General features: G+C 38.9%; 1 protein-coding gene across 2 annotated transcripts; it reads left to right on the forward strand.

Annotated features, from left to right (window-relative positions):
• The first annotated feature begins 1,663 nt into the window (after window positions 1-1,663).
• si:dkeyp-97b10.3 lies at window positions 1,664-23,419 on the forward strand. 2 transcript variants are annotated; one of them, XM_042487160.1, is made up of 17 exons: window positions 1,664-2,076; window positions 6,298-6,329; window positions 12,031-12,063; window positions 12,207-12,278; window positions 13,080-13,112; window positions 13,228-13,263; window positions 13,648-13,689; window positions 13,784-13,833; window positions 14,448-14,500; window positions 14,572-14,798; window positions 15,096-15,352; window positions 18,127-18,252; window positions 18,402-18,537; window positions 19,604-19,651; window positions 19,743-19,814; window positions 19,983-20,270; window positions 21,757-23,419. In XM_042487160.1, exons 1-17 carry the CDS (start codon window positions 2,027-2,029, stop codon window positions 21,783-21,785), a joined length of 1,584 nt encoding a protein of 527 aa, XP_042343094.1. In that variant the 5' UTR covers window positions 1,664-2,026; the 3' UTR covers window positions 21,786-23,419. The 2 variants fall into 2 exon arrangements, with proteins under 2 accessions (XP_042343094.1, XP_042343095.1); XM_042487161.1 differs by having other exon boundaries at window positions 13,083-13,112.
• Window positions 23,420-23,623: the final 204 nt, after the last annotated feature.

Raw genomic sequence — 23,623 nt, forward strand, 5'->3', positions numbered from 1 at the left:
CCTGACTCTTCTGACAAATTTTCAATTTGCCCAATATTTTTATGACCAAACACCAGCAGAATGAAAGGCAATCCATGAATTTAATCTGTAGTATGTGTGGTGCTGATTAACAAATGTAAACTAACATGTGGGAGCATGTAGCTCAAAGCACCGCTTTACTTTAGTACAGGCTCATAGAACTGCTGCTGTGGCTGTAGTCTTAAAACTGTTAAATATTTACCAATCTGAGGTTGTTTCTCCTTAGTTTTCCTCAAAGTGAAATTGAATCTTCTGGCAGTCAAGTCTCAACAATCATGATTGCACTACCTTTTTTGTGACTGAACTCCATGCCTAAATTTTAACCCTCTTGCCTCCAGCTTTTATAATTTCATACTTTAAATGACTCTCTCCCTCCTTCTATTCTGGGCTAATCCTGTCTCGCGCTTCTTCTCCTCTCATCCCATCTTCCCCTGACCTTCCCTGTCCTCCTGTCTTTTTCTGCTCTCCACTTCTCTCACTTTATCTCCTCTAATTTCCTGAGGTATTGGGAGTATCGTCTCACCACAGAGTCTGATGTGGTGCTGTATCTTCCTGCACTGAGGAGTTGATCTCTCCCTTTAGACTCTGAGACTTGGATAATGTCCCTGTTCGTCTGCGGCATCTGTCTCTTTCTCCCTCTCTCTCTCTCTTTCCTCCCTGCTGCAAACTACATACCCATCCGTGAAAGGTGGACCGGCAGATGGAAAGAGGGAAAAAGGAAAAGATCAATGAGTGGAAGATCAATAAGAAAGCCCTTGATCCTTCACTCATTCCTCCCACTGGACATCTCAGGCGCTCACAGAGAGCTCTCCCTACCATTCTTGCTATCTCTGATGGACAGAGAGCTTGTGCCACAGATAGACACTTTGATTCCTTTCATTTTAACATTACACTATGTTGCCACTCTGATCAGTCCTCAAAAGGCATGAAGTTTCAGTGTGTCTTCCAGTGTGAGGATATTCTGGGGAGGCATGGTTTTGCTGCTGCCTTTTGCTTGTTTTGTTGTCTGATGGGACATCTGCTGGTGCCTTCTGGGTAATACAACGTTGCAATCTGATGTGCATGTTTTCCCGCTCAAAGTGACCTAGTTGCACTGTGGAGTGCTGGCTGTTCCTTTTATGTGTGGGAGAAAATGTGCAACTAACAAATATGTCTCTCATGAATGCAGACATCTTATTTTGAAAGCAGGGGAAACAAAATGCGCCCACCCCCCTTTTATCCAGCTCTATTCCCAATTTCTTTATATCGGCTTGTAGTTGCCTTTAGGATAAACATCTGAGTGTGTGAAGAAACGAAAAAAAGTTGATTATAATACTTTGTCTAAAATGTTAATGTTAATTGTTTTGTTAATAACAGGACCAGACATGCAGCTGACTCCAGCCTCTAATAATGTGCAACAGCAAACACATCCTTATCTAATCGACCTCCTTTTTTATTCTTGGTATCTTTGACATCTAAAAAAGTGTAAAAAGCCCGTCTGTAAATCATCTACACTACTTAACAAAGCCCATGTGAAAGGCGGGATGCTGCACCCCGCCCACATGTGGCGCTCATTTGTGAGCTTTTACGCACTGCGCTGCAACTGCGTAGCTCCGCTGATGGTGAAAGCTGCGCCTACATGCTGTCAACAGGCGCAGTTTTTGAACAGCGTGATGTGAAGATCTGTGCGTGTGACTTGCGCACAAGTGAGTGTTTGTGAGAGGAAATAATACATCCACATCCACACTGCAAAACGGATGTTTTATTTGTTGATTCTGGAAACAATCGGCGCTTTTTCAAAGGGTCAAATACAGATGTTTTGCTGAGCTGCTGTACTAAGGGACACATAGTCTGAAGAAGTCCTAAAGCAACGAAGGCTCCGATTACCATCATTGCGCCAATTACAGTCCAGCGTTTTAACGAGACACTGATAGCAGATGATAGGATCATATTGCCTTTCAGGTGCTTTTACGCGCAGCCACTGCACGGTGTGGAGGAACAGAAAGTATAACGGGGTAACAGAGAGAGGATGGTGGCGGAGATGGCGAACAGTGGAGCGGCTTGTCACCTGGAGGACGGGTAAGACTTATTTTTGTTAACACTGAAGTGTTGCTTTGGTTTTACATCAATGTTTGATCGCGTGTAGCTCAAACAGCATGATGTCTGCAGAGGATGCGGCGCTAAAATCGCTCTGCGTAAACACAGGAAGTGGTGTCTTTTGTTGCTGTCGGTTACTGGGTCGTGTGTTTGCACATTTTTAGAAAAAATAAACAATTCTACAATTATCACATCCTTGTTGATATTGATTGTAAGACGAAGCAACAACAGAGTCGAGAGCTCTTTGTGTCCCTGCTTCACGCTGCTGTGTTGTTACATCGTGATGACTCACTGACAATCTAACAGCGTGCTAAAATAAGACGTGTGTTTGATAACAAAGGATGAAGACGGTGAAGCATATTGAAGCATATGGCTGCAATTAACGATCATATTCATTTATAAAATGTGTGTGTATATATATATCTATACACACACACACACACACACACACACACACACATACACACACCAGTGTTTCCCAGAGCCCCACCAGTGTTTCCCAAAGCCCAATATGGAGTCATCAGATGTCTTGTTTTCTCTGTAATCCAAAGATAGTGAGTTTACTGTCATATAGGAGTAAAGAAACCAGAAAATATTAATATTTAAGAGGCTCGAATCAGTTGTTTTAGACTAATAAAAAAGACTCATGTATTAATCGGTCATCTAATTACTTTGCGATAGTTCAATAATTGAGGACTAATTGATTGATAGCCTTATGCCAAATGTAGGTTAATAAACACAAAAATACTTATAGGAATATTTAGGGGTGGGGTAGGGAATCTATGCAGCATAGTATGGTGATGTTTTATTTAACAATATTGTATCAATTCACAGATGCAATTTACAGATTTTTTAAAAATTATATTATTACTTTTTATTATATAAAAATAATTATATTGCAAATACAAAGTTTGTTTTCTTTGCTGTAGGCTAATATAAAATACAATCAAGTGATTTTTCAGTCTATTAGATACATTTTTGCTGCATTAAAAGTGATAGAAACATACTAAAAACTCAACCTTATCAGATGATATAGGTGTTGACAAAGTTTTCCTTTTGGCACATACTTTGTTTTTGAAAAGGGAAATAAATTGTAATATATGTTGCAAATGCCAAAATTATTGAATCATTACTCAAATATTGTGATAATATAATACGGTGGGGCCTGTGGTTATCCCCACCCCACGGAATAGCCTATTTTAGGAGAGAAAAATAAAACACATGCATTAATGTCAGCATAACCTCGTCAACAGTCACTATAATTTTATACTTACAGCTTTTAATTATGGTTGATGCTGTAAAACTCATGTGCCACATGTCACACGTGTTTTTTTTTTTTTTTTTTTTTTTTTTTTTTTTACCAGCATGCAATTAAAATAGTTGTATTTGTGGTTAAAATGATTCATACCAATCTCTTCGTTAGTTATACAATATTTACTATCAGTTGTATTGTGAACCACAGGCAGGTGAGATGATACTGATGACTCATTGTCCTTTGTGAGTGCTACCATGTTTGTTGCCAGGGTATCACTGGCCGGGTGATGAGGGCTGGAAAAGTCCCCGAATGAACAATGCCAAACAGTGAAACCAGAATTAAACGTCCAGGATGGATATAAAAGTAAAAATAAAATTTAAGTAAACCTTATTTTAGAAGCAGTATCAGGATGAAGTTTGCTCAATGTTTATGACCCACTGTAAACATCATAGTGAAAGTAGCGTGGTATAATATTAATGACTAAGGTCAAAAGTCTTTTTTTTGCAGCGGATGCAGACCAACTGACAGTTGTTTATCTCCACACAGATGTCCTCTGTCTTCGTTGTGTTTATGGGGAGTTGTAGGGAGCATGTAGATGTTGTGGTTTTTATCTTTCATCCAGATACAGAGCAACACCCTCACGCTGGATTCTGTTATCATGTTTTGCAGGAAGAAATAGTGAGAGCAGAGGGAGTTTGCAAACTTATGCAGGGAGCTTATTTATTGTCTGAGAACATTTGAGCAAACTCAGAGAAGGAGTTGATTACCATGGCAAATAATAAACCTCGGTGTTGTTGTGTTGTGACTTCTGGCAGAGTGAACGAGTTGACCTTGAAGAGGAGAAAACCGTGTTTCCTGGACAGATGTTTGAAAACAAAGGAAACCACAGAGTCTTATCAGGATTAACAGATGTCAAATAAAAAAGCCATGATCTGGTCTGGCCTAGTCCTAATTTCCTGATACATCATTTTGCTTTTGATCGTTCAGTTCTGTATTTTTGTAACTGAGGGAGTGGGACAGGAAAAGATGCAGGGTAGGATATGACCTACTTTTTCACGCGTGCTGGTGGTGAACTCGATCATCTTGTGGGGTTGGCTCTCTGTCTTTCTCCCTGACAGGACTGAGGCGTGTTGCCACTTGTTAAAGCTCAGACTGTGTCAACAGGTTGCACCAGTGGTCTGCTCAGACACAACAGCTTAACCATTTCACTTCGACTTGGTTATTTGTTTGTTTGACTACATTCCTTGATAGTCAAACACATATCAAAAGATTTTAGGAGCTCAATCTTCAGGAACTGGTATTGATGTCTGCAGTGCAGGGCTGGATGTTATGGTTGAAATCAATGTCGAGTCATTGAAACAGTTTTTTTTATGCAGATTTGTCTAACAGTATGGCTGATGCATGCAAAATAATCAAAATGACTGATGCAACGGAGTGTGTTACACTGTTAAACGCTTCTGTGTGTAAAACAAAGCTTGCAATTATTTATGCATTTAATGCACCTGGAGTCAACAGCCTCTTATATACTGCATGTTCAAGGTGGAAATTTAGTGTCAGTATGCTGCTTCATTGGTCTGTATAAATTGCACAATTGCAGGATGGGGGACAGAGTTGTCTTGCCTTTGACTGGTAACATACGTAACATTGCTGACTTAAAGTCCATGTCAAATGGACAGAGGACAGGACAGGACCATGAGCTGGACAGGTGGGATGTTTTGACAGCGTGATATACCCAACGCACAAGATTTAAAAAGCAGCTAATAGCAGTTAGCGGCTAACTTGAAAAGTAGAACATCGTCTGTAACTTTCTGCAAATAGGGAAAACAATGAGATTCCAGAGCTTACCCTAAATCTACACTTATTAGGAGAGCGTAGAGCTCCGCCCAGGCCAAATGCCCTATCTCGCAAGAAGAAAAATGATCTGTGTATCCCTTGGATTACTCCAAAATTGGGGTTCTCCCTTGGTCCATGCTACATGTTTTCACTAAGTTTCTTTATGCTCTCTGTCCCAAATGCTCGGACAGAAATTGGGAAAAGGGCTTTTGGATATTCTGCACTCCAGCCTAGAATTTGTTGCAGAATTACATAAAACTCAAGGAACTGGTGTTGTTAAATGTTTTTAAATCTAAAACGAAAGGCTCAAAAGCAGATTCTATAGGGTGTTGATATTTTTAGCCTGCCTGGTTGTACTACTGAGTCACAGAAAGTTTTCTTTGACTCATAGATAGTTCTTTTTTAATGCATATTTTACTGCTTGTGAATTGTATTTTTGTCTCTGTGTCTGTCTGCAACTTCTTGGCCAAGTCTCCTTTGAAAAGAGTCTTAATCTTAATGGGACCAACCTGGTTAAATAGAGGTTAAATAAATAAATAAAAAATAAAAATATCAGGCCTGCATTTTATGTTTAATCCTGCTGATAAACAGCTGAAACAGAAAACATGACTCTTTGGTGGAGTCAAATATAGAAAACACAATAATTGTGTGAAATGATAACACCATATTATTATATCACTGATACCACTGAAGGTAAATAAAGCATGACACTGAATATGAAAGCCCTATGGCTTTATTTGAGTTATGAAAACAGAAAAAGTGTCCAGACCAGTTTTGTTTAATGTCAAAAGCAGCCAGCCAGTATTTTTCCATGGCTGTACCATCAACACTGACCTGAATGAGTACAGGAGTTGGATTTGGGTTGTAAAGGGGAATCTATCAATTGACAGGATGGGCTGGTGTCAAAAGTGTGAGAAAGTGAGATGTGGGCAGCGTGCACACATTTCCTGTTTTTCAACTGTTCCTGTTCAAAAGCAGAAGTGGTGTATGACAACCTGCAGCTGCACAGCTTAAAGTGCCTTCACATTCAACCTCTAAATCCTCCCATAATTTTCTTCACACCACCCTGACGTGAGTGTAATTTAATGTTGAATTTTATCTCCTCTGCCCCACAGAGACGGAGACATCCCTGCGCTTGAAAACAAAGGTAAACATCAACCCGTTTTTATTCCTTCCCTCCCCCTCACTGTTTTCTTCCTCATTCCATTTTCTCGCAGAGCAGACATAGGGCTACATGTGTCTGGGTTGTTGTTTGTATACAGTGATTGTGCTTCGTCTCTCCTCTGGCTCTTTTTTAATATTTAACGTGCATTCCCATCTATTATTTGTCACTACTTTTGTTTCTCTTCCTTCCTTTCTTTATTCCTTGCCACCCTTTTCTCTTCCCACTCTTTTGCTTCTTTGATTTCCATGTAATTTGCCTTTAAGGGAAGCAACATTTGTGCACAGTCATGCGATCAAGTGTGTACTCAGCTTTGAATTTGCTATTTTAAACACGCTATACACAAATTGTATTTACTTTTGTTTTAAGTTCTTCTAATGTTTTCTTACTTTTTTCCTTGTGTTAGCACAGGGTTCTCACGGATTCTTAAAAAGTCGTAAAAGGCATTGAATAAATTAATGTGATTGGTATTTAATTAGTATTTAATGTCTCAAACCAATTTTTCAGAAGTCTTAAAAATGCTAAACAAAAATATCTAACCAAAATTTTGCATTTCTGAAACAAAAAAACTGGCAGCAGGTTTAAGTTGCTTTTGTTTGGTTTTAGCTGGTAGAGGATGGTCTTAGATGGTCCTGACTCAGTTTTTGCTGGTCTTTGATGATTTAGCTGGGTTGGCCACCAGCCGGACATGCTGTTGTGGCCAGCCAGTCAAGCTGTGCACATTTATCTTTATGCATTTCATGACAGAGGACTAATCTGATTTATGCCCTTTGCCTTTCATACTTACCCTCATGACACTGTTATTTCTGCATACTCAAGGACATTGATTTGCTTATAGTTTTAAAGGAACTTCAATAGATAAACCAGCTAGAGTGACCATCACAAGCTGGTATGACCAACTAAACCATCAAAAATTGGGCAAAAACATACCTGTTTTTTTTCCAGCAGGGCAGTACAAGGCAATACATAAACATCATACAAACATACAAACTCACTGTGATGGGAATCAATGAAGTGGAATCCCACATGCAGATTGAGAAACAAAAAATTGCCAAGAGTAGGAACCATGTTTTCACATCCTCAGACTTAAACTCATTTTTTAAATTAAATGGCAAAAACTCCTCCCTGTAGCTGATCTGGTAATAGTAGACTGTCATCAGCAGCTGGTGATAATTAGGAATGCAGAGATCTGACTTTTTCTCCCCTGATATTGATTACAATACATCAGCTCAGTACTGATTACCAATTACAATTACAAGTATGAGTGCTCTATATTTTTCCCAGATTTAGATCTTGTGTACTACACTGTGTGGAACTCTGAGTGGTGGTTGTGTTTTAAAGGAATAGAGTGTAACATTTAGGGGGATTTAGGGTATTTAGCGGAGAGAATTAGAGATCTCATTCATCTGAAACTTCTCCTGGTTAGATTTCTTTCAGAGTTCATTGTTCAGTAGTTTTTTAGCAGGAGCTGAATTATCTGCAGAGGTCTCGTCCTCTCCAAAACAAACAGGCCTGGTGATTAAAACCGGTCAAAACACTGAATAAAGCTAAATCATTTGCCACCACGTATTGATTTTATATTTTTTTTAGCTGGTCTATTTATTAGGGCTGCTATTTAAATATGTATAGAGGCCTAATGTTTGATTATTCATTGCACAGATTGCAGAGTGTCCTCTGGGTACAGACAGAGGGAGCAGCAGAATGTCAGGCACAGTGAAAATAAAACTTTTTTTTAATGAACTTTATTAAACATAAAATCAAAACAGTCAAACAAGGCACATCATGGCCATGTTCACTAGGGGTGTTGAAATAGATCATTTCTAAGATGCATCGGGGCGAGGACGATTCTGCATGTATGCAGTGACAGCACATAATCGATTACAGCCACGTAACGCAGTGTTTTCCCTGCAGTGTTACAGTCCTGGCGGTGCGCCAAGCCAATGAGACCCCCCCGCCAGGCCAAAATGTTGAAGAATCAAACTTAAAAGCAAACTTCCCGCCCTTCCTGATTTTCCCTGGAGACTCCTATTATTCACTGCCCTCTCCAGGTGTCCTCCTGGTGTCATATTTTTCCCGTATTTCTCCCAATTCAAAGCCCCTCTACCATGCGTGTAATCTCCATGGGGGACCAGGGGTCACGTCCGCTGCAGTATACAAAAGACGGAAATTTATGATCCACAAGTTCCTATCCGAACCCATGTAGGTGAGCCCAAGAGGTTAATTTTACTATTTTCTACTACTGACAAAAGCAAGTAGGCCTAATAACAACAAATAACACAGCTGGCTGATCAAACAGCTGCTCGATAGATCGCAAAGAGGGAGGAAAAACTCCCAAGTTTTTCCCCATAGCTTCTGAACAGTTAAATGTTTAGTGGTGGAAGGTGACTTCTTCATACTTTTTACAGAGGACTTTGTTTTAGTCTCATATTTAGTCAGACTTTAGATGTAATTCTTTTTAAAAATGACGCATCCGTCTTACATCCAGCTGCGCTCTCTTGCTGTCGTTTTCATCAGGGGCGGATTTAGTGATTTCGGGGTATATATATATATATATATATATATATCTATATGTATGTATGTATGTGTGTGTGTGTGTGTGTGTGTGTGTGTGTGTGTATAGATGTATATAGATGTAAGTGAAAATGAACTTTAACAGTTTGCAGTTAGCTGCTCCTCCCATCCATTGATCTGTTCTGACCAGCTCTGACCACACTGACAGATCAGTTGTCCACCCCGCGTCTCAGTCTCCTCAAACTGCTGCTGAGGAAAAAAAATACTCATGAAGTTCTGCATGCACTTTGATTACAAACCTGCTAAAATGTCCAAATTTTAAGAGAGGACACCGAATGATAGAAAGGGACACACACGCACACACACACACAAGATTAAAACGTTTTTTTTTCAGATTGTGTGGTTGTAGAGATACTTCTAACTACCATGGCTGATGCCAAAACGCAAATGGTCCTATCTAAAGCTAGTGTTTGGATTGTCCACTCTGGGCTACTGTAGAAGCATGGTGGTACACATACTTATTATATTTTACTCAATTTCTGCCAATATATCCCTCTCAATCCTGTCCTTTAATGAATACAACAGAAATTTGAAATATTGAAATTAAAATGACCCCAATCTGCAAACTGTATTTATTATTATGGATCAGTCCTGTCTTCACTAAAAAGGCTAGAAATCGCTGCTGTAAAACACATACCAACTTTTTTAAGCCCTTGGTTTTGCTATTTTTTTTAGGACCAGCAGATGGCAGCCAACACCCATGAAATCAAACCACTGAGGCGCTAAACAAGCGTGTGTTAGCGTTTGCATTTGTGTATCTGTGTTTTATCTCCACCTTGTTTGTCAGTCTGATGAAGGGAAGCAGCCATGCCAGAGTGAAGAGGGATGCCTGCTGGCTCAGATGAGGTGGCAGCAGCAGCAGCAGCAGCAGAGAGTGAGATTGGCTGTAGGAGGCATGTGAGGACAAGGAGAGAGAAATGGAGGAGAGAGAGCGCAGACAGAGGTGAAGCAGGCAGATCGAACAGACTTAGGGAGAGAGAGATTGATGAGGGAGGCGCTGTGAGTGGAGCAGCGATGGCAGCATCTGCTTGTTAGTCTAAGATAAAACTCTGTGGGCCAGGGAGGATGGGCTCCATCCATTAGCCAGCCAGGCACTCAGCCAGATGGCCCGGTCCACGGACATTCACTGCTGCTGGGAAGAGACGAGCAGCAGCTCCTCTGGACCCATCTGTATGAATGCGCCAGGATGTCAATGCATGGCACTTATCTCAGGCTTCTTCACAGGGTGCCACAGTTGAGCTGCTAAGGAATGATGGATAAGTAAAAGCTGGTGGTGTAAGTCAGACATGCTGAGGGCTTTTTGATGACTAACATGGATGAAAACACATAGAGTTCAAACATAAACTAAAAATAGAGGTCTCTCACTGGGGCTGCACCTGATAAAAGAAGTGCCCCAGTGACAAAAGGTAAAACTTGGTACTTTCGCTCATGTGCTGAAACTTTAATCTACATTAGTCTACTTTCCTTATGTAAGGAAAGTTTAAACAGTGTGGAGTTTAGCAATAAGGCATGTGGTTGCACCTGCGGATACAGCATCTCTGTATTCAGCAGGGTTTGATATGTGAGGAAAAGAGGTAGAGTATTCATGATGCGTATGCTTTTCTCCTATACGGTCTTAGTTGTGGGAAATAGGTAGTGGTAGATGCAAGCTTTACATATTGTTGGGTGCTGTTTGCTTTTGTTTTAAGTGCAAAATTATGTTTCCTGTTCAGGTGAATTTAAAGTAGAAACAGACAACATTTCCCTCGAGTGTTTCCAGGTGGTATCATTGTTGGCGCTGCTGTTGCAAAGATAACTGGATCACTTTCTGTTTTTACTCAGTTTAGCAACTACCACAGTTTCCACAGTTACTGCGGTTGTTCAATCAGCCACTATTTCCACAACTGGGGACAGTAACTGTCAGGGTTTCATCCTGTTTACATTTGAACCAATGCCAGTACTGGTTCTGGTACCTGGAATTCAGTACTGGTATGCAGCAGGCTCCTTGTTTTGGGACTCTGCTTTTTCTGTAATAACAAAAATGTAAACTTCTAAGTACACTAAAAGACAACTCTGCTCCTCTGCTCTTTTTTTAAGCTTGCATAGATCTGATTTTCTATCGGTCTTTCTGTCTGTGTATATATGTGTGTGTGCTCATGTAGGCTGTTAATGAAATAATAGAGAGAGTAAATAAACCAGATGCCGAAACTATTGCGGCAGATTGGTGCTTTTGTAATAGTTTGCATTGATAGGAAGCTGATAAAGCGGCCAGTGGAGTGGCTGCCGGAGATACGTGGCTGGCTTCTGTGCACTTCTGTCTCCTGTCTGAAGTTGAACCCGGCGGCTTTGAGAAGCTGCTAGCTGGCCTACAGGCTTTGGAAAGCTTTGTGGCACTTCCGCTTCTAAATCTGGTGGTCTCTGCCAGATGCACTCTCGGGTACCGACTTTGGGCACAAGTGGATTTAATGTGAATCAATACTTGGTAGTACCAAGATAATTAGGTCGGTAACCCTTAAAGTACAGAATTCAGAGTCCGGCTCAACTAACTGTAAAGAACTTACATTAATACTCTCTGATAACTGGTAATGGCTACCGATAGCTTTCTTCTTCCTGATTTGGTTGTGCAATGGTTGATGCACTTCCTTTGTATCGTAAATTGAGGCTTCATTTTCCTGGGAGATTGTAGCTAATGGCAGACAGAATTGGATAATGAAGGCAAGGCTTATAGAGAGCCAATCAAAACACAGATGGTGTCATTATTCTGAAGCTATTACATTGTGTAATCAAGATGTACTTCACAATGATGAGTTAAAACCCTAAATCTTTCCACTTTAACACGAGACACTTAATTTTTAAGTTTACTTTTCCTGCATTCACTGCTGGTCAATATAATAATCACAAAAATTGATTGATGAATTGATGATCAAACCTTTCATAGCAGTAAAGTTTCCACAATGCTGCTGCTGTTGTTGATGGTTGGTATGGTTAACAACAATTCCTAATAATTATGTAGTAATAGTGATGACTAACAACATGGACATTTATAGTGCGTTGTTTATGCATCACTTTTTAAAATTGCATCAGTTTTTACAGAACAAACAGAACTAACCTCAAAATAATTGTTAATGTGTTACAGATAACCTGACCGAGAGTGACAGTAGTAGCTCAGGTAAACACGTATATCACACCACGTGCATTTAACATTTCACCTGCATGGCTTGTATCCATTTTCCTCATCGTTAATTTAATGTAAATTCGTTGTAATGTTTTCAGCTGTGTCACATGTCCCTTGCCCATTTCTGTTTGGAACAGAGAACACAGGAACGTCTGCTGAAGATAGCTCAGAGGAGGAGGAGGAGGAAGATGAAGAGGAGGATGATTCTGGTGAGAGACAGATCTTGCCTTAAAAGGAGTAGATTGACATTTTGGGAAAATTTTCTTTCTTGCAGAGGTTTAGATGAGAAGCTTGATGAGAGTGGTGCTGATCTTCTCATCCATCTTAGTAAGAAAACAAACACTAGAAGACTTTGAAAAGACTTTGAGAAACACATTTTAAGGACTGACTGTCTGACACCCTCGTACATCTAAAGTCAATGTGAGATTTTAGTCACACACTGTAAGATTAAGCAAAGACTGGGGATCTCGCAGGGTCACTATTCACAGGACTACAACTAGATTCCATTTGAGATAATTTCCCATTCTGCTACTGGTAAAAAATATGATGCCAAACTCAGATCAGATACACGCCAAATTAACACCAACTCTACCAGTTTCTCCTCCCTTTCCACAGTCTTATTCACGTTCTTGCGCCTTCCTGGAGTCCTCACCATGTTTACTGTCTACCCACTTTGCTGCTTCTTGTTTGCTGCTGCTATTCTTCACTAAAAACTTCTGATAATATTAAACATGTTTGAGTTTGTCGTCAAGACGAGAAATAGACTGACATCAGACTGCTCGGACTGTGCATTATGACGATGTTACACCAAATAATCAAGATCATTGTACGCGCACCAACTCAGTTAGAACTCATGATTTTATTCCGACTTTTGAAATTTGTCTACAACTGTAAAAATGCTTGAAAAGTCGTTTAAAAAATATGTCTTTGCTGGCCTTACACTAAAATGTCAAACTATTCCTTTAATTTTTCTATTTCTCCCACTTCTTTCTCATATTGACTTTCACCAGAAGGCTGCGCCGATAAAGACGGACGAGAGGAAGGTAAAAACCAAGGTCCCTTATTATCAGTGCTAGAAAATATTTGTAGATCTAGAATGTAACAAGATAAAGAGCAAATGCTGTTTAACTGAATTTATCTCCTTAACCATCTTTACAGAAAATGAAGAGGCCGATGCAGAGGAGTCCAAAAACGGTGTGGCATTTTATAAAGCAACATCTACAAAATATCAATAGCAGAGAATCTGGTCTTGTTTGTTTATATTCATGTCAGCTTGCTGTAATAGTTGCCATGGCTTTAGTGGAAACTTAGTGGACTCAATCCACAGCCGCATTGTAAAGGCAGCCATACTCCATAATTACACCACAAAATGTCGGACTCTGTTGGCTTTTTTGGAACACAGAATTCAATTTGGCATGTTACTGAGTGTGCTCCACCCTCGCCCACATCCAAAAGTGTCCCACAGTCTGAAAAGTTTGTCAGGGGTTTTCTCCAGAGTCTTACCAATCAGTCAACCAATACGTTCAGCCTCTAACATGTGATTTTAAAATGATAATATTGAAATATTTCACCCTCTAGGTTTAGCCACTGGGCCCGAAGCAGAAGTTTCAAATGGGAAAGGTGAGCAGATTGCGACTATTTGTACAGATCAATGAATGTTCTGGACACAGTGTCCTGTGAATAACATCCCGTTTTTCATCATATGTCCTGACAGATTTGCGACCCTTCAAATTATGCTGTGAAAAATGCAAAGCCATCCAGCAGGTAAACTCAGAAGTCAGATGTTCATCTGACATAATGTGGTGATCTGAAGTGTCTGCCTTTTATTTGCAGTTTTACTGGATTATATTTGACATTCTTTTGATGTTGGGAAGGACCTTGTATACATGGGTGGATACATGAAAGTGGGCCCCTGGACACACTTAGGCAAAAGACCCCAAAACCTCTCTTACGTACGAGAAAGACACAGACTTTACACTGGTTTTGTCCTTTTAATGTCAGTGTTTTGTGTCTCTTTGCAGTTGTTATGTATCTCTTTGTGGTTGTTTTGTATCTACTTGTGATGCTTTTCCATCTCGTTTTAGTCATTTTGTGTCTCTTTTGGTCATTTGTCTCTTTGCAGTTCCTTTGTGTCTTTTTTGTGTTCTTTTTGTCTCACTTTGGGGTCATTTTGAATCTCTTCCTGGTCATTACATCATAATTTAAGTAATGTTTTGGAGGTGAAGGCCACGGGGGCCCTGACATTTTGGGCCTCTGAGCCTTTGTCTTGTAGGCCATTTCAGTAATCCATCAATGCTCATTTAAGCTGATCTAATGCTTTTACTGTGATTTTATAATTGTCCAAATGAATAAACAAACTGTGTTGATCTGATTGACAGAGCCATGGTTATGAGCTGGTTTCCCCTAGGAGGATCTCTAAGGGACGATTACAGTGAGTACGACTGTCTCTGTGCACATTAATACTGATTCTGAACATACAGCATCACTGACTGTGTGTTTTAGGGTGCAGCTGGAAGGAGAGGGCACATACGAGTGTTCGGTCACTGGCCTGGTGTTCGAAGCATCGGAGCGGGTCCTTGTGCGGTATTCAGTCTTGTCCTGGTCCAAGTTTGGCTCATTCCTGCGGGACTCCTGGAAATTTGCTGGACCCATTTTCAATGTTGACACAATCAACAAGGACGCGTCCGTCCTCAAGTCCATCCAGTTCCCTCACTCCGTCTGCCTTGCTGGTGAGAATGAATTTCATGGCCTTCTAAATCCTGCGTGTCTTCTAGGTTCAATATATAATTCATAATTATGGTCTTGGCTTCCTGTGGTGACTTCATGGCCCATAAGACAATATAATAACCATCAAATATTTCCAACAAAGATGTCACCTGGAGGTAAAGCTGAAATTCTTGATTAATTATGACCCATCTAAGGGCCTTTAAACAAAATTTTAGGGAGTGTCATAATCCTTTATCTTTGATTTAAAGCTGCTCTAGGTGAAACATAAAACTTTCGCTTTCCCTATTACCTTCAAACAGATCCAGAAAATGAAATGACATTCAGTGTCCTGCACATAAAGGACAACCGTCCACTCATAGAGCCAACAGTGGATCACTCAGGTAGCCATGTTAAGTGGAACGTAACGTCCCTGTCACCCGTGGGTCCCATCATTCAAACGAGCCAATCTATAGAGCACCATGGGGTGGTCCTGATCTACAAGCAGCTGGGCAGTGACAACAACAACAACTACAGTTTCCATGTCTACCTGGCCACCAACAGTGCATCCGACGTCAAGGTAAGTGTGGGTGAATACAGAACTGAATTAATTTCTTCTCAACAAAAGATAATTTTTCTACAAAAAAGTTTTCCTACTCCTTACTTGACAAGTGCAACACTGTCTGGGCTGTCGCTGATTAAAATAAGACAGCTGTTTTAGAAATGAGCTCAAATTTCTCCAAAACCTCCCACTTTCAGACAGGCACTTTGATCCATGTCTGGCAATTTTACTTGTCAGTGTCCAGTGTGAAACACTGCAGTTACATTACTGGATTCAGTGCACACAAGGCTGAAATTCTGAATCTGTGCATACATGTTGATAAGCTGCAATCACCATCTTAACAGCTCACTCTGTCAGTTGGTTGGTTGATTTGTTGGTTGGTTGGTCAGTCCACAAACATTTCTGCAACCTTTGGTGGTCACAGTTTTTGAGGCTTAAATTTGGCATTTAGGTCAAGTGTATGTTTGTGTTCGTGCCAACTGGCTTAAAAGGGGAATGGCATTGGGGGGATGCATGCATGTATGTGGTGTGGCCATTGTGAATTGTTATGCTGCATTCGTGTGCTCCTTGGATGGTTCCATTACCAGAGTTGGGAAGTCGTACTTCAGACTTTGCTGTGTGAATGAGGTGTAAGGTTAAATGTTGAAACATGGATGCTACAAATCAGTGTTTTTGTTTTTTTGCTAAAGGCATTTAAACAATGATAACAGTTTAAAACTTTATATAACATAATATATATACATTTTTTATATATATATATATATATATATATATATATATATATATATATATATATATACATAACCAATGTACAATTACAATCTTATACCATATGACAAATAACGTGAGCAAAAAATTGACCTGCAGTCTTTGAATTAATAAGATTTTATTACCATCAAGTGAGCATTTACTTTTGTCTGCCATGTTTTTGCATATTTTACATCAACTCTGCAACTTATGCACCCAAATTTTTTGTCTTTCTGAGTTGTCATTTTATTTATTATTCCAGCATAATTGTACTATGTTTATTTGCATTGTCCCTATCAAATAAACTTTATAAATAAAGATAAATAAATTGCCACGCAATATTTTTGTTCCTAAAGTAATAAAATCAGTCCAGTAGAAACATTTTGCAACAATAAAAATGACTGAGGATGAGATGAAGTGAGATGAACAGAATGAAAACTTAATCTTTTTAGATTAAGATGTTGACAACGTTTTTAATTGGAGACATCATTAGCATTTAACAAAAAAGGAAATGAATCACAATATATCACCATCCATGCTATAGCAATACTCCAGTGCTACTTCAGTATTGTGATAATATCATATCGTGGGGGCCGCTGGTGATTCCCACCCCTATACACATACACATTTTATGCCCGAGTTCTTAGGAATGTGAAATATGCTGAATTACAATTTCTTATGCCTATGGAAATGAAAACATCAAAAATCCACTTTTAGGATGTTAATGAGCCCCGTTTTGTTTGTCAGAGTGACAACCTTCTTGTGATTCTGCGCATTTAGTGTTTTAATTTTGGAATTTTGCCCTTGACGAGCGAGAGCCAAAGGAAAACCAAATAGACCAAAAACACCACTTTCCTTACGTGCACAGCACAAAGAAATATTCCATTCGTGAAATCCGTTCCCCGAGTCTACCTAAGTTTTTTTTGTTTTGACAGTCAATCATGTCAGCTGCGTACTGGATAAAACTCCAGCAAAATACCTTACCCGTGAAATTGTGTGTGGACAACAGAACCAGAGACAAAATGTAACTTTCATTTCTTGTTCGATTTTGTAACTGCCCTGGCTTTCATGCTGCAAGACTTTTAAGAGTGGGCAGCAGATTTCCAGGTTTGTGTAATACACTAAAGCAAAGACATTTGTTGTGATGAGGTTATACCATGTGATGTATTCAAGACAAAGGAAAAATACAATGTTTTGCTCTATTTTATTTAGCAGATGTGTCATCATCAAGTGATCATTGACTTTCTGGTGTTGATGACCTCATCAAACACCTTATGATACATATTATTGTAATTTTCAAGTTTAAATGTCAGTGGTCTGTATCGGAATGGTATCAGTGCCACTGGAGTGTGTGTTCCTGTAAGTGCACTACGTAATCATGACAGCTACATTAAAGTCATTTTCTAACACCACATTGCTGAGGTCAGTCAGGAAGTGTGCATGTCGTTGCGTGTGAGCATGTGTTTTTCGGAAGATGCAGCTGGTGAACAATCACACATAATTTATTGTAACATGAAAAAAAGGACAGTTCCTTAAAATAATTTAATTCGTGTTTTTCCATGACTAAGCACTTTATGTTGCTCTGTTCAGAAATAAATGACCACTGAGGGCTGCACAGTATTAAAAAAATCATATTGTAAATATTTTGTCAGGTGCTGCAATTGTGATATTAGCCGCAATTTAAGTGGGAATGGTGTTTTATGCATTTTATTGACAATGAAAACAATCACAGTAATGATGCTGTGATTTTTGCTTGGGTCTGTACCACATAAACATGTTCCCTTACCTCTTAGAATAGAATTTATAGGCTGGGGCATCTCTAACATCACAATGCTTCATTTCTGTATGTTGTGACAATTTTTACCTTTATTGAAAAATAGAATATTGCAAATTGGATATTCTCAGCACCCAGCCGTATTGTCATTTTGAGAGTATTTTGAATAAATCATGTAGCCCGAGTTACGAATCAGCCTCCCTATTATGTACAAAGAAGTGACTTAAAGTCTGCTTTGTCTTGTCTTTCTGCTCCTCCTCGTGTGAATCAGGATATTGGCAAACAGGTGCGTTGCTACAAGAATCGCTACATTCGGATAGAGAAGCCTCCCACATGTAAACTGGATGAAGGCACATATCGTCTCCTGAGCGAACCAGAGGGAGAGATCAAACCTCAGGTTTGTCTCTTTGCATTTGCATTCTCATGTGTAGTCATTAAAAGCGAAACTTATGTATTGAGAACAAAATATCCTGTATATTCATTGTCTTCACTGTTCAATTATGTTATATTATATATTTCCATTTTTATTTATGTGTATCTGTGCAGGATTTGAAATTCACCCTTGCAGTGACGAAGATGAAAGGCTACTTTGAAGCTTTCTTTGAACAGCCTCCCCCCTTTAAACTGTCTCTTGTAGAGATTAACACTGAGGAGACTGTATGGTCCGCCACAATCAGAGAAGGTACCAGTGTATTTTGTCTCACACTGAACACATTTGATGATTTGCAGGTGAAAAAAGAAATAAATAAAACTTTATATTTTTCAGTCAATTTACACACAAACCTTCAAGCAAACGCCTCCCCACCCTCCCCAGACACCGACATGAATTAGAGAAAAATCTAAAAATACATAAAGAAGAAAAAACTTTATGATATAAAATGTATATAAATAAAATGAGTGAGTAATGAATTGTGACAACAAAGAGCCATTGGATTGTTATCACAAATTGAACCATTAGTTTACTTAGTACAAAAATATACTGCATATGCACATATAAATATGCATCTACATGTACACACATAAACAGGCATGTGAAGTATACACACATATGCCCCAAAATACATTTTTGACATGCTGACTGCTTATTCTGTTCTTGCTGTTCTTACCACATTTTTTTTGGGAAATTTCTTTACTTGCTGATCTAGCTCTTATTCATCTGTTTTTATATTCTTATCTTTGTTTTATCCCCAGTGATGGAGTTCTTCTTATATAATTTCTTACATTATTTTATCACCTCTAATTTCTTTTATTCCTATATTTTTTAAAACTTAATTCATTTAGTACTTTAACTGCCTTTCAAGATCTGCCTGTTTTATCACTTTTATTTTTATTTGCTTTATTCTTGTTGACCTTTTGTGTTCGCATTTTGTTCTTGCCTTTTTGTTTGACTGTTCTAGAACTTTCTGTTTGGCAAGTTTGTTGATGTTTGTTTTATTATTATCTGAGTTCCCACCTTTGCTTTGTCTGTTAAAGCCCTTTAAACAAATGGTTTTTTTAAAATTAATTTAATTAATGATAATAATAATAATAATACAAAACATGAGTTTTTGTCAGCTAAAACCAGACCAACCAAAACCTGTTTGTTTGAATAGTCAACGTTTTTCTTTTATTATTGGACAGCTGACCGTAACAGGAAACATAGTTTTTATCTACAAATACTACATTTTTGTATTATTAGGATGTGTGCACAAGTGTTATTTGGTTTCCTCTCCAGAGTGGTGATGAAAGTCTTTTCACTGTACTCTTAGGTGATTGTGTGGATAACATAGAAAAGAAGCCAAGGAAAAGGACGTACAGTAAGCTTCTTATTGCTAATCCAATTGTTGTTCACCATCACGACAGGCTTTCAGCTTCTGCAGGTTGACTAACGTCATATCACTTTCACAGGCAGACAGAGGAGCAGTAGCCCCTCAGAGGAAGAAACGACCTGTAAAAAGCCTCGATGGCGGGATGAGTCAGGTGACTTTCCACGTCTTTACTAATGATCGAGTTTAGAAGAACTTCAGGCACACACTTCTTTTTGCCTCAATCAAGTCAACTGAAATCAGTCCACACAAGAACTATTTCCAGATGCACCTGTCTGTCTAAAATTATACTGAAATGAAGCACCTGTGTGTGTTTTTCCAGATGGAGTGAAAACAGTGATGACTCAGGGCCAGGATATGTCAGAGAAGCAGCTTCTGCAGGTGGCTAAGCGGCTCGGGAAAGAGTGGAAGCAGGTGGCCATCTATCTTGACTTGAACTCCAGGGAGCTGGATGACATCCAAGCAGCAGAGAAAGATGTGACCATGCAGAAGCTGAAGATGCTGGTGGAGTGGAAGAGAAGGCGGCCGGGAGAGGCCACTGTGTACCACTTGCAGAAAAGTTTGGAGGACCTTGACGACTTGCCAAATGAGGTCCATCAGACACTGCAAGGTAATAAACTGCAAACATACTTTACACATATACACCATCTAATAGTTGCTCGATAACCAGAACTAAATTTTGAGTTGAATATTGTTAATTTATCCCTAAAAAAGTTTAATAACAGTCGAAAGCCATGCTACCAGCTCTATGAGACTGCATTTGGTTGCAGCGTTGCTTTGACCTAAGTACTAATGTCAGCATGCTAATGTGCTCACAGTGATAATGATAACATGCTGTACTCAGTATAATGTTTACCATGTTCACCATCTTAGCATGCTGATGTTTGCTTATTTTGAACAATGCAAAGATGATGGTGCAAGATTAAAAGTCAAAGGATCACCAAAGTTATTATATTTCATCCTGACATGGACATGATTCTGTGTAGCAAATTTCATTATTATTAATCCAGAAGTTGTTGAGACCTTTCTGGGACTGGGTGTCAGTATGGACCGCAATAACCCAGTACCAAGTAGTATTGAAACGTCTTCTACATTTGATCCTTTTTGCGCTGGCGGAGTGATCGTAGAAGGTTCCAATTCACTGCTAGATCAGCAAACTTTCTGGTATCCTCTAAAGAACTTCAGTCCAATTTCTGCCTGGTTAGCACAAGCTAACACAGCAGCAGCTAAATCCAACGCTAAGCCATTAAAAATTCCAAACAAACCCACACCAACACTGAAAAACATCCCAACTCTGTCGTTAAATCCATTAATAACCATTAGGTAATGTTAGCTGTATGATGCTACAAATTAAGGCCTTTGCCAACCGAGTCCCTTTTTCTCACGTTCATTACACACCAGAAGCTTACACAGAGTCCGATGCATTTCATTTTTTTATTCTATGCAAAAATTCACAATATGAAACAAAATGGAAAGACATATTTGCTTCCTTGTCTCTCTCCACTGACATCCTTGGCTGTCGCCACTCTCTGCCTGTGTCTTGTGTTTGGCACTGCAGCTTTCTAATATGTTCAGTTTCCAATACTTCAGTTTTCAATATGTTTGATCAAAGCTGGGGATGCACCAATTGTGAAATTCTTGGTTGATACTGATATTTAAAATAAAAATTTGGCCAAATGGAGATACTAACATTTTTTGTATGTTTGCTTTGTTTTTGTAATTTTAAACTCGCCTTTTGTGACAATAAAATAAGGAACTGTTTTAAAGTCATTCAGCCCTTCATTACACTATATTTAGATGAGTACATTTTCAACCACAAATCGATGAAACAATTGTCTTGAGCCCTGCTTTGTAGCCTGCGCAAAATTTATGTGACACATCTTCTCACATTTTTAACATTATCTTATTTGCTTGTAGGCCCATGGCAGTCAATGAGTCCAATATTGGCCGATACAGATGTTGTGTGGATAAATTGGTGCATGCCTAATCAAAATATGACTAGATTTGTCATAGTCGTGATGATGATGATGATGATGATGATGATGATGGTTTTTAAGCAACTGTGTGTGTGTTTTTTTTTTTTTTTTTTTTTTCAGACATGATGGACAATCGAGCTGCTAAGTGAAACGGATTGTGCTTAATTTGACTGTTGCTCCACCATCAGGAAAGAGAAATCTCAGGAAAAAAACAAAGCAAAGTTCAAGTGTGGACCAAACAACAGTTCTTCTCCAGGTTTCTTTTTTTAATATTTTTTGAACATAAAACTGACTGACTGATTTTTATATTGCCACATTTCCTGAAAGAAAACTCTGTCCGAACTTTGGATGGGCATTTTCCCTAACTGTGTTCACATGTGGTCCTTTGGCTCTGTAACGAATACAGAGTTGCACCTTAAACTTCTTCCCTGCAGCCAGAATTTGATGCCTAGCATTACCAGGTTAAAAAAAATGACCAGTGGAGGTCATTGAGATATATAGTAGCTAATTATGTAGCCAGTATGAACATGTAGGTGCTGCAGTGTTGAAACTGCAAAAAAAAAAAAAAAAGAAAAAAGGAAAAAAATCTAACCTGTGTTTCACAGGTTTGAAATGTATAGTTTGTGGGACTTTTTATCAAACACTTAGGCATTAGATTACATGCAGGTGACTGTCCAAAGCATCAGAACTGAAGTACTGTTTTTTTGTCTCTTTTATGTCTTCTGTACATGTCTTTTTTACCAACTATTTCAAACCTATGATCTATTTTTTTATGCATGTTGTATGTTGTTTTTTTGACAACTCAAAAGTGTTAAGTTCATCATGTTTGTTTTGTTTGACTTGAATCCATTCCGTCCCACCTGTGACTGTAGCGCACATCATGTTCAACATAAATATTATTTGTGTATATGACAGAAGTGTACAATGTGGGAAAAAACAATCACAAACATATGCATAAAGTGCTAAATTTAGCAATTCTACCTGTGAGTGCAGCTGCAGCCTGGATATATTTTTATGAGTCATCTTTTTGAGGTTTATGTCATAGCTTATGAGTGTCAAGCTCATTAACAAACTATACTGTAAGCTGCAAGAGGAAACATTTCAGTTACATTTTCGCAGCATACAGCAGTCACAGCCTTGTTTCTGTTCTTTTTTTTTTCTCAAATGACTGTTTCTAGACATCTCAACAGTATTTGAGAAAAGCTACAGAAATGGTATGAAATGGTATACAGATTGTCAAATCTTTCAGGGTCTACCATGACGAAATTGTGTGATAATGTTTTCAGAGAAAAGGGTTGCTTTGCATGAGCAACCTCTGTGGGCCTCCTGCCCTCCCTCTGTTTTTGAATTTGGTTTTGGATATCACTTTCTTGGGAAATGACATGAAGGTGTCGATGCCCCAGCAGCATAAGCAGTAACTCACTCATCTTTAGCCACGTTTAGAGACGAATCCCAGCGTTGGTGCGGACTAAATAATTTTGAACCTTTAAAGGGTTAGAGGGTCCTCAGAGAGCTTCCACTCTATTTTTTTTAATACAAAAGTAAGTCTTTCAATACATTTATTCAACCAGTTTTAATTATTTTATAATCCCATTTACGTCAAAATAAAAGATTGCAAACAATAGCAAACTTCTCATTCTGTTTTTTTTTTTTTTTTTTTGAGGGCCCTCCAGGTAATCTATCCGTCTTTTCCCTTTCAATCAGTGGCCAAGGGAAGCCATGCTTCCTTTATTTTTCTAGACTGTAGCTGTTATTAAATAAAAACACTCCTTTTAACAGTTAAGATAATTCTTGTGTTGTTTCACTGTTATCTCTTCCTAATTTCTCTCCTCTAATTATTGAGCATTTTACCATGTGTAAAACAGCGGCCCTCTAAATGTTACCTGGCGCATGGGTGGTGAAATATGATATTGTACACTGTTGTCCGCAAGGAGGCCAAATGGAGTTGAAGTCCCTTGGTGGAAAAAAAGCGTAATGATTACCCAAT

Source organism: Plectropomus leopardus, chromosome 5, assembly GCF_008729295.1.
Source record: "Plectropomus leopardus isolate mb chromosome 5, YSFRI_Pleo_2.0, whole genome shotgun sequence".
In the NCBI taxonomy this organism is placed as follows: domain Eukaryota; kingdom Metazoa; phylum Chordata; class Actinopteri; order Perciformes; family Serranidae; genus Plectropomus; species Plectropomus leopardus.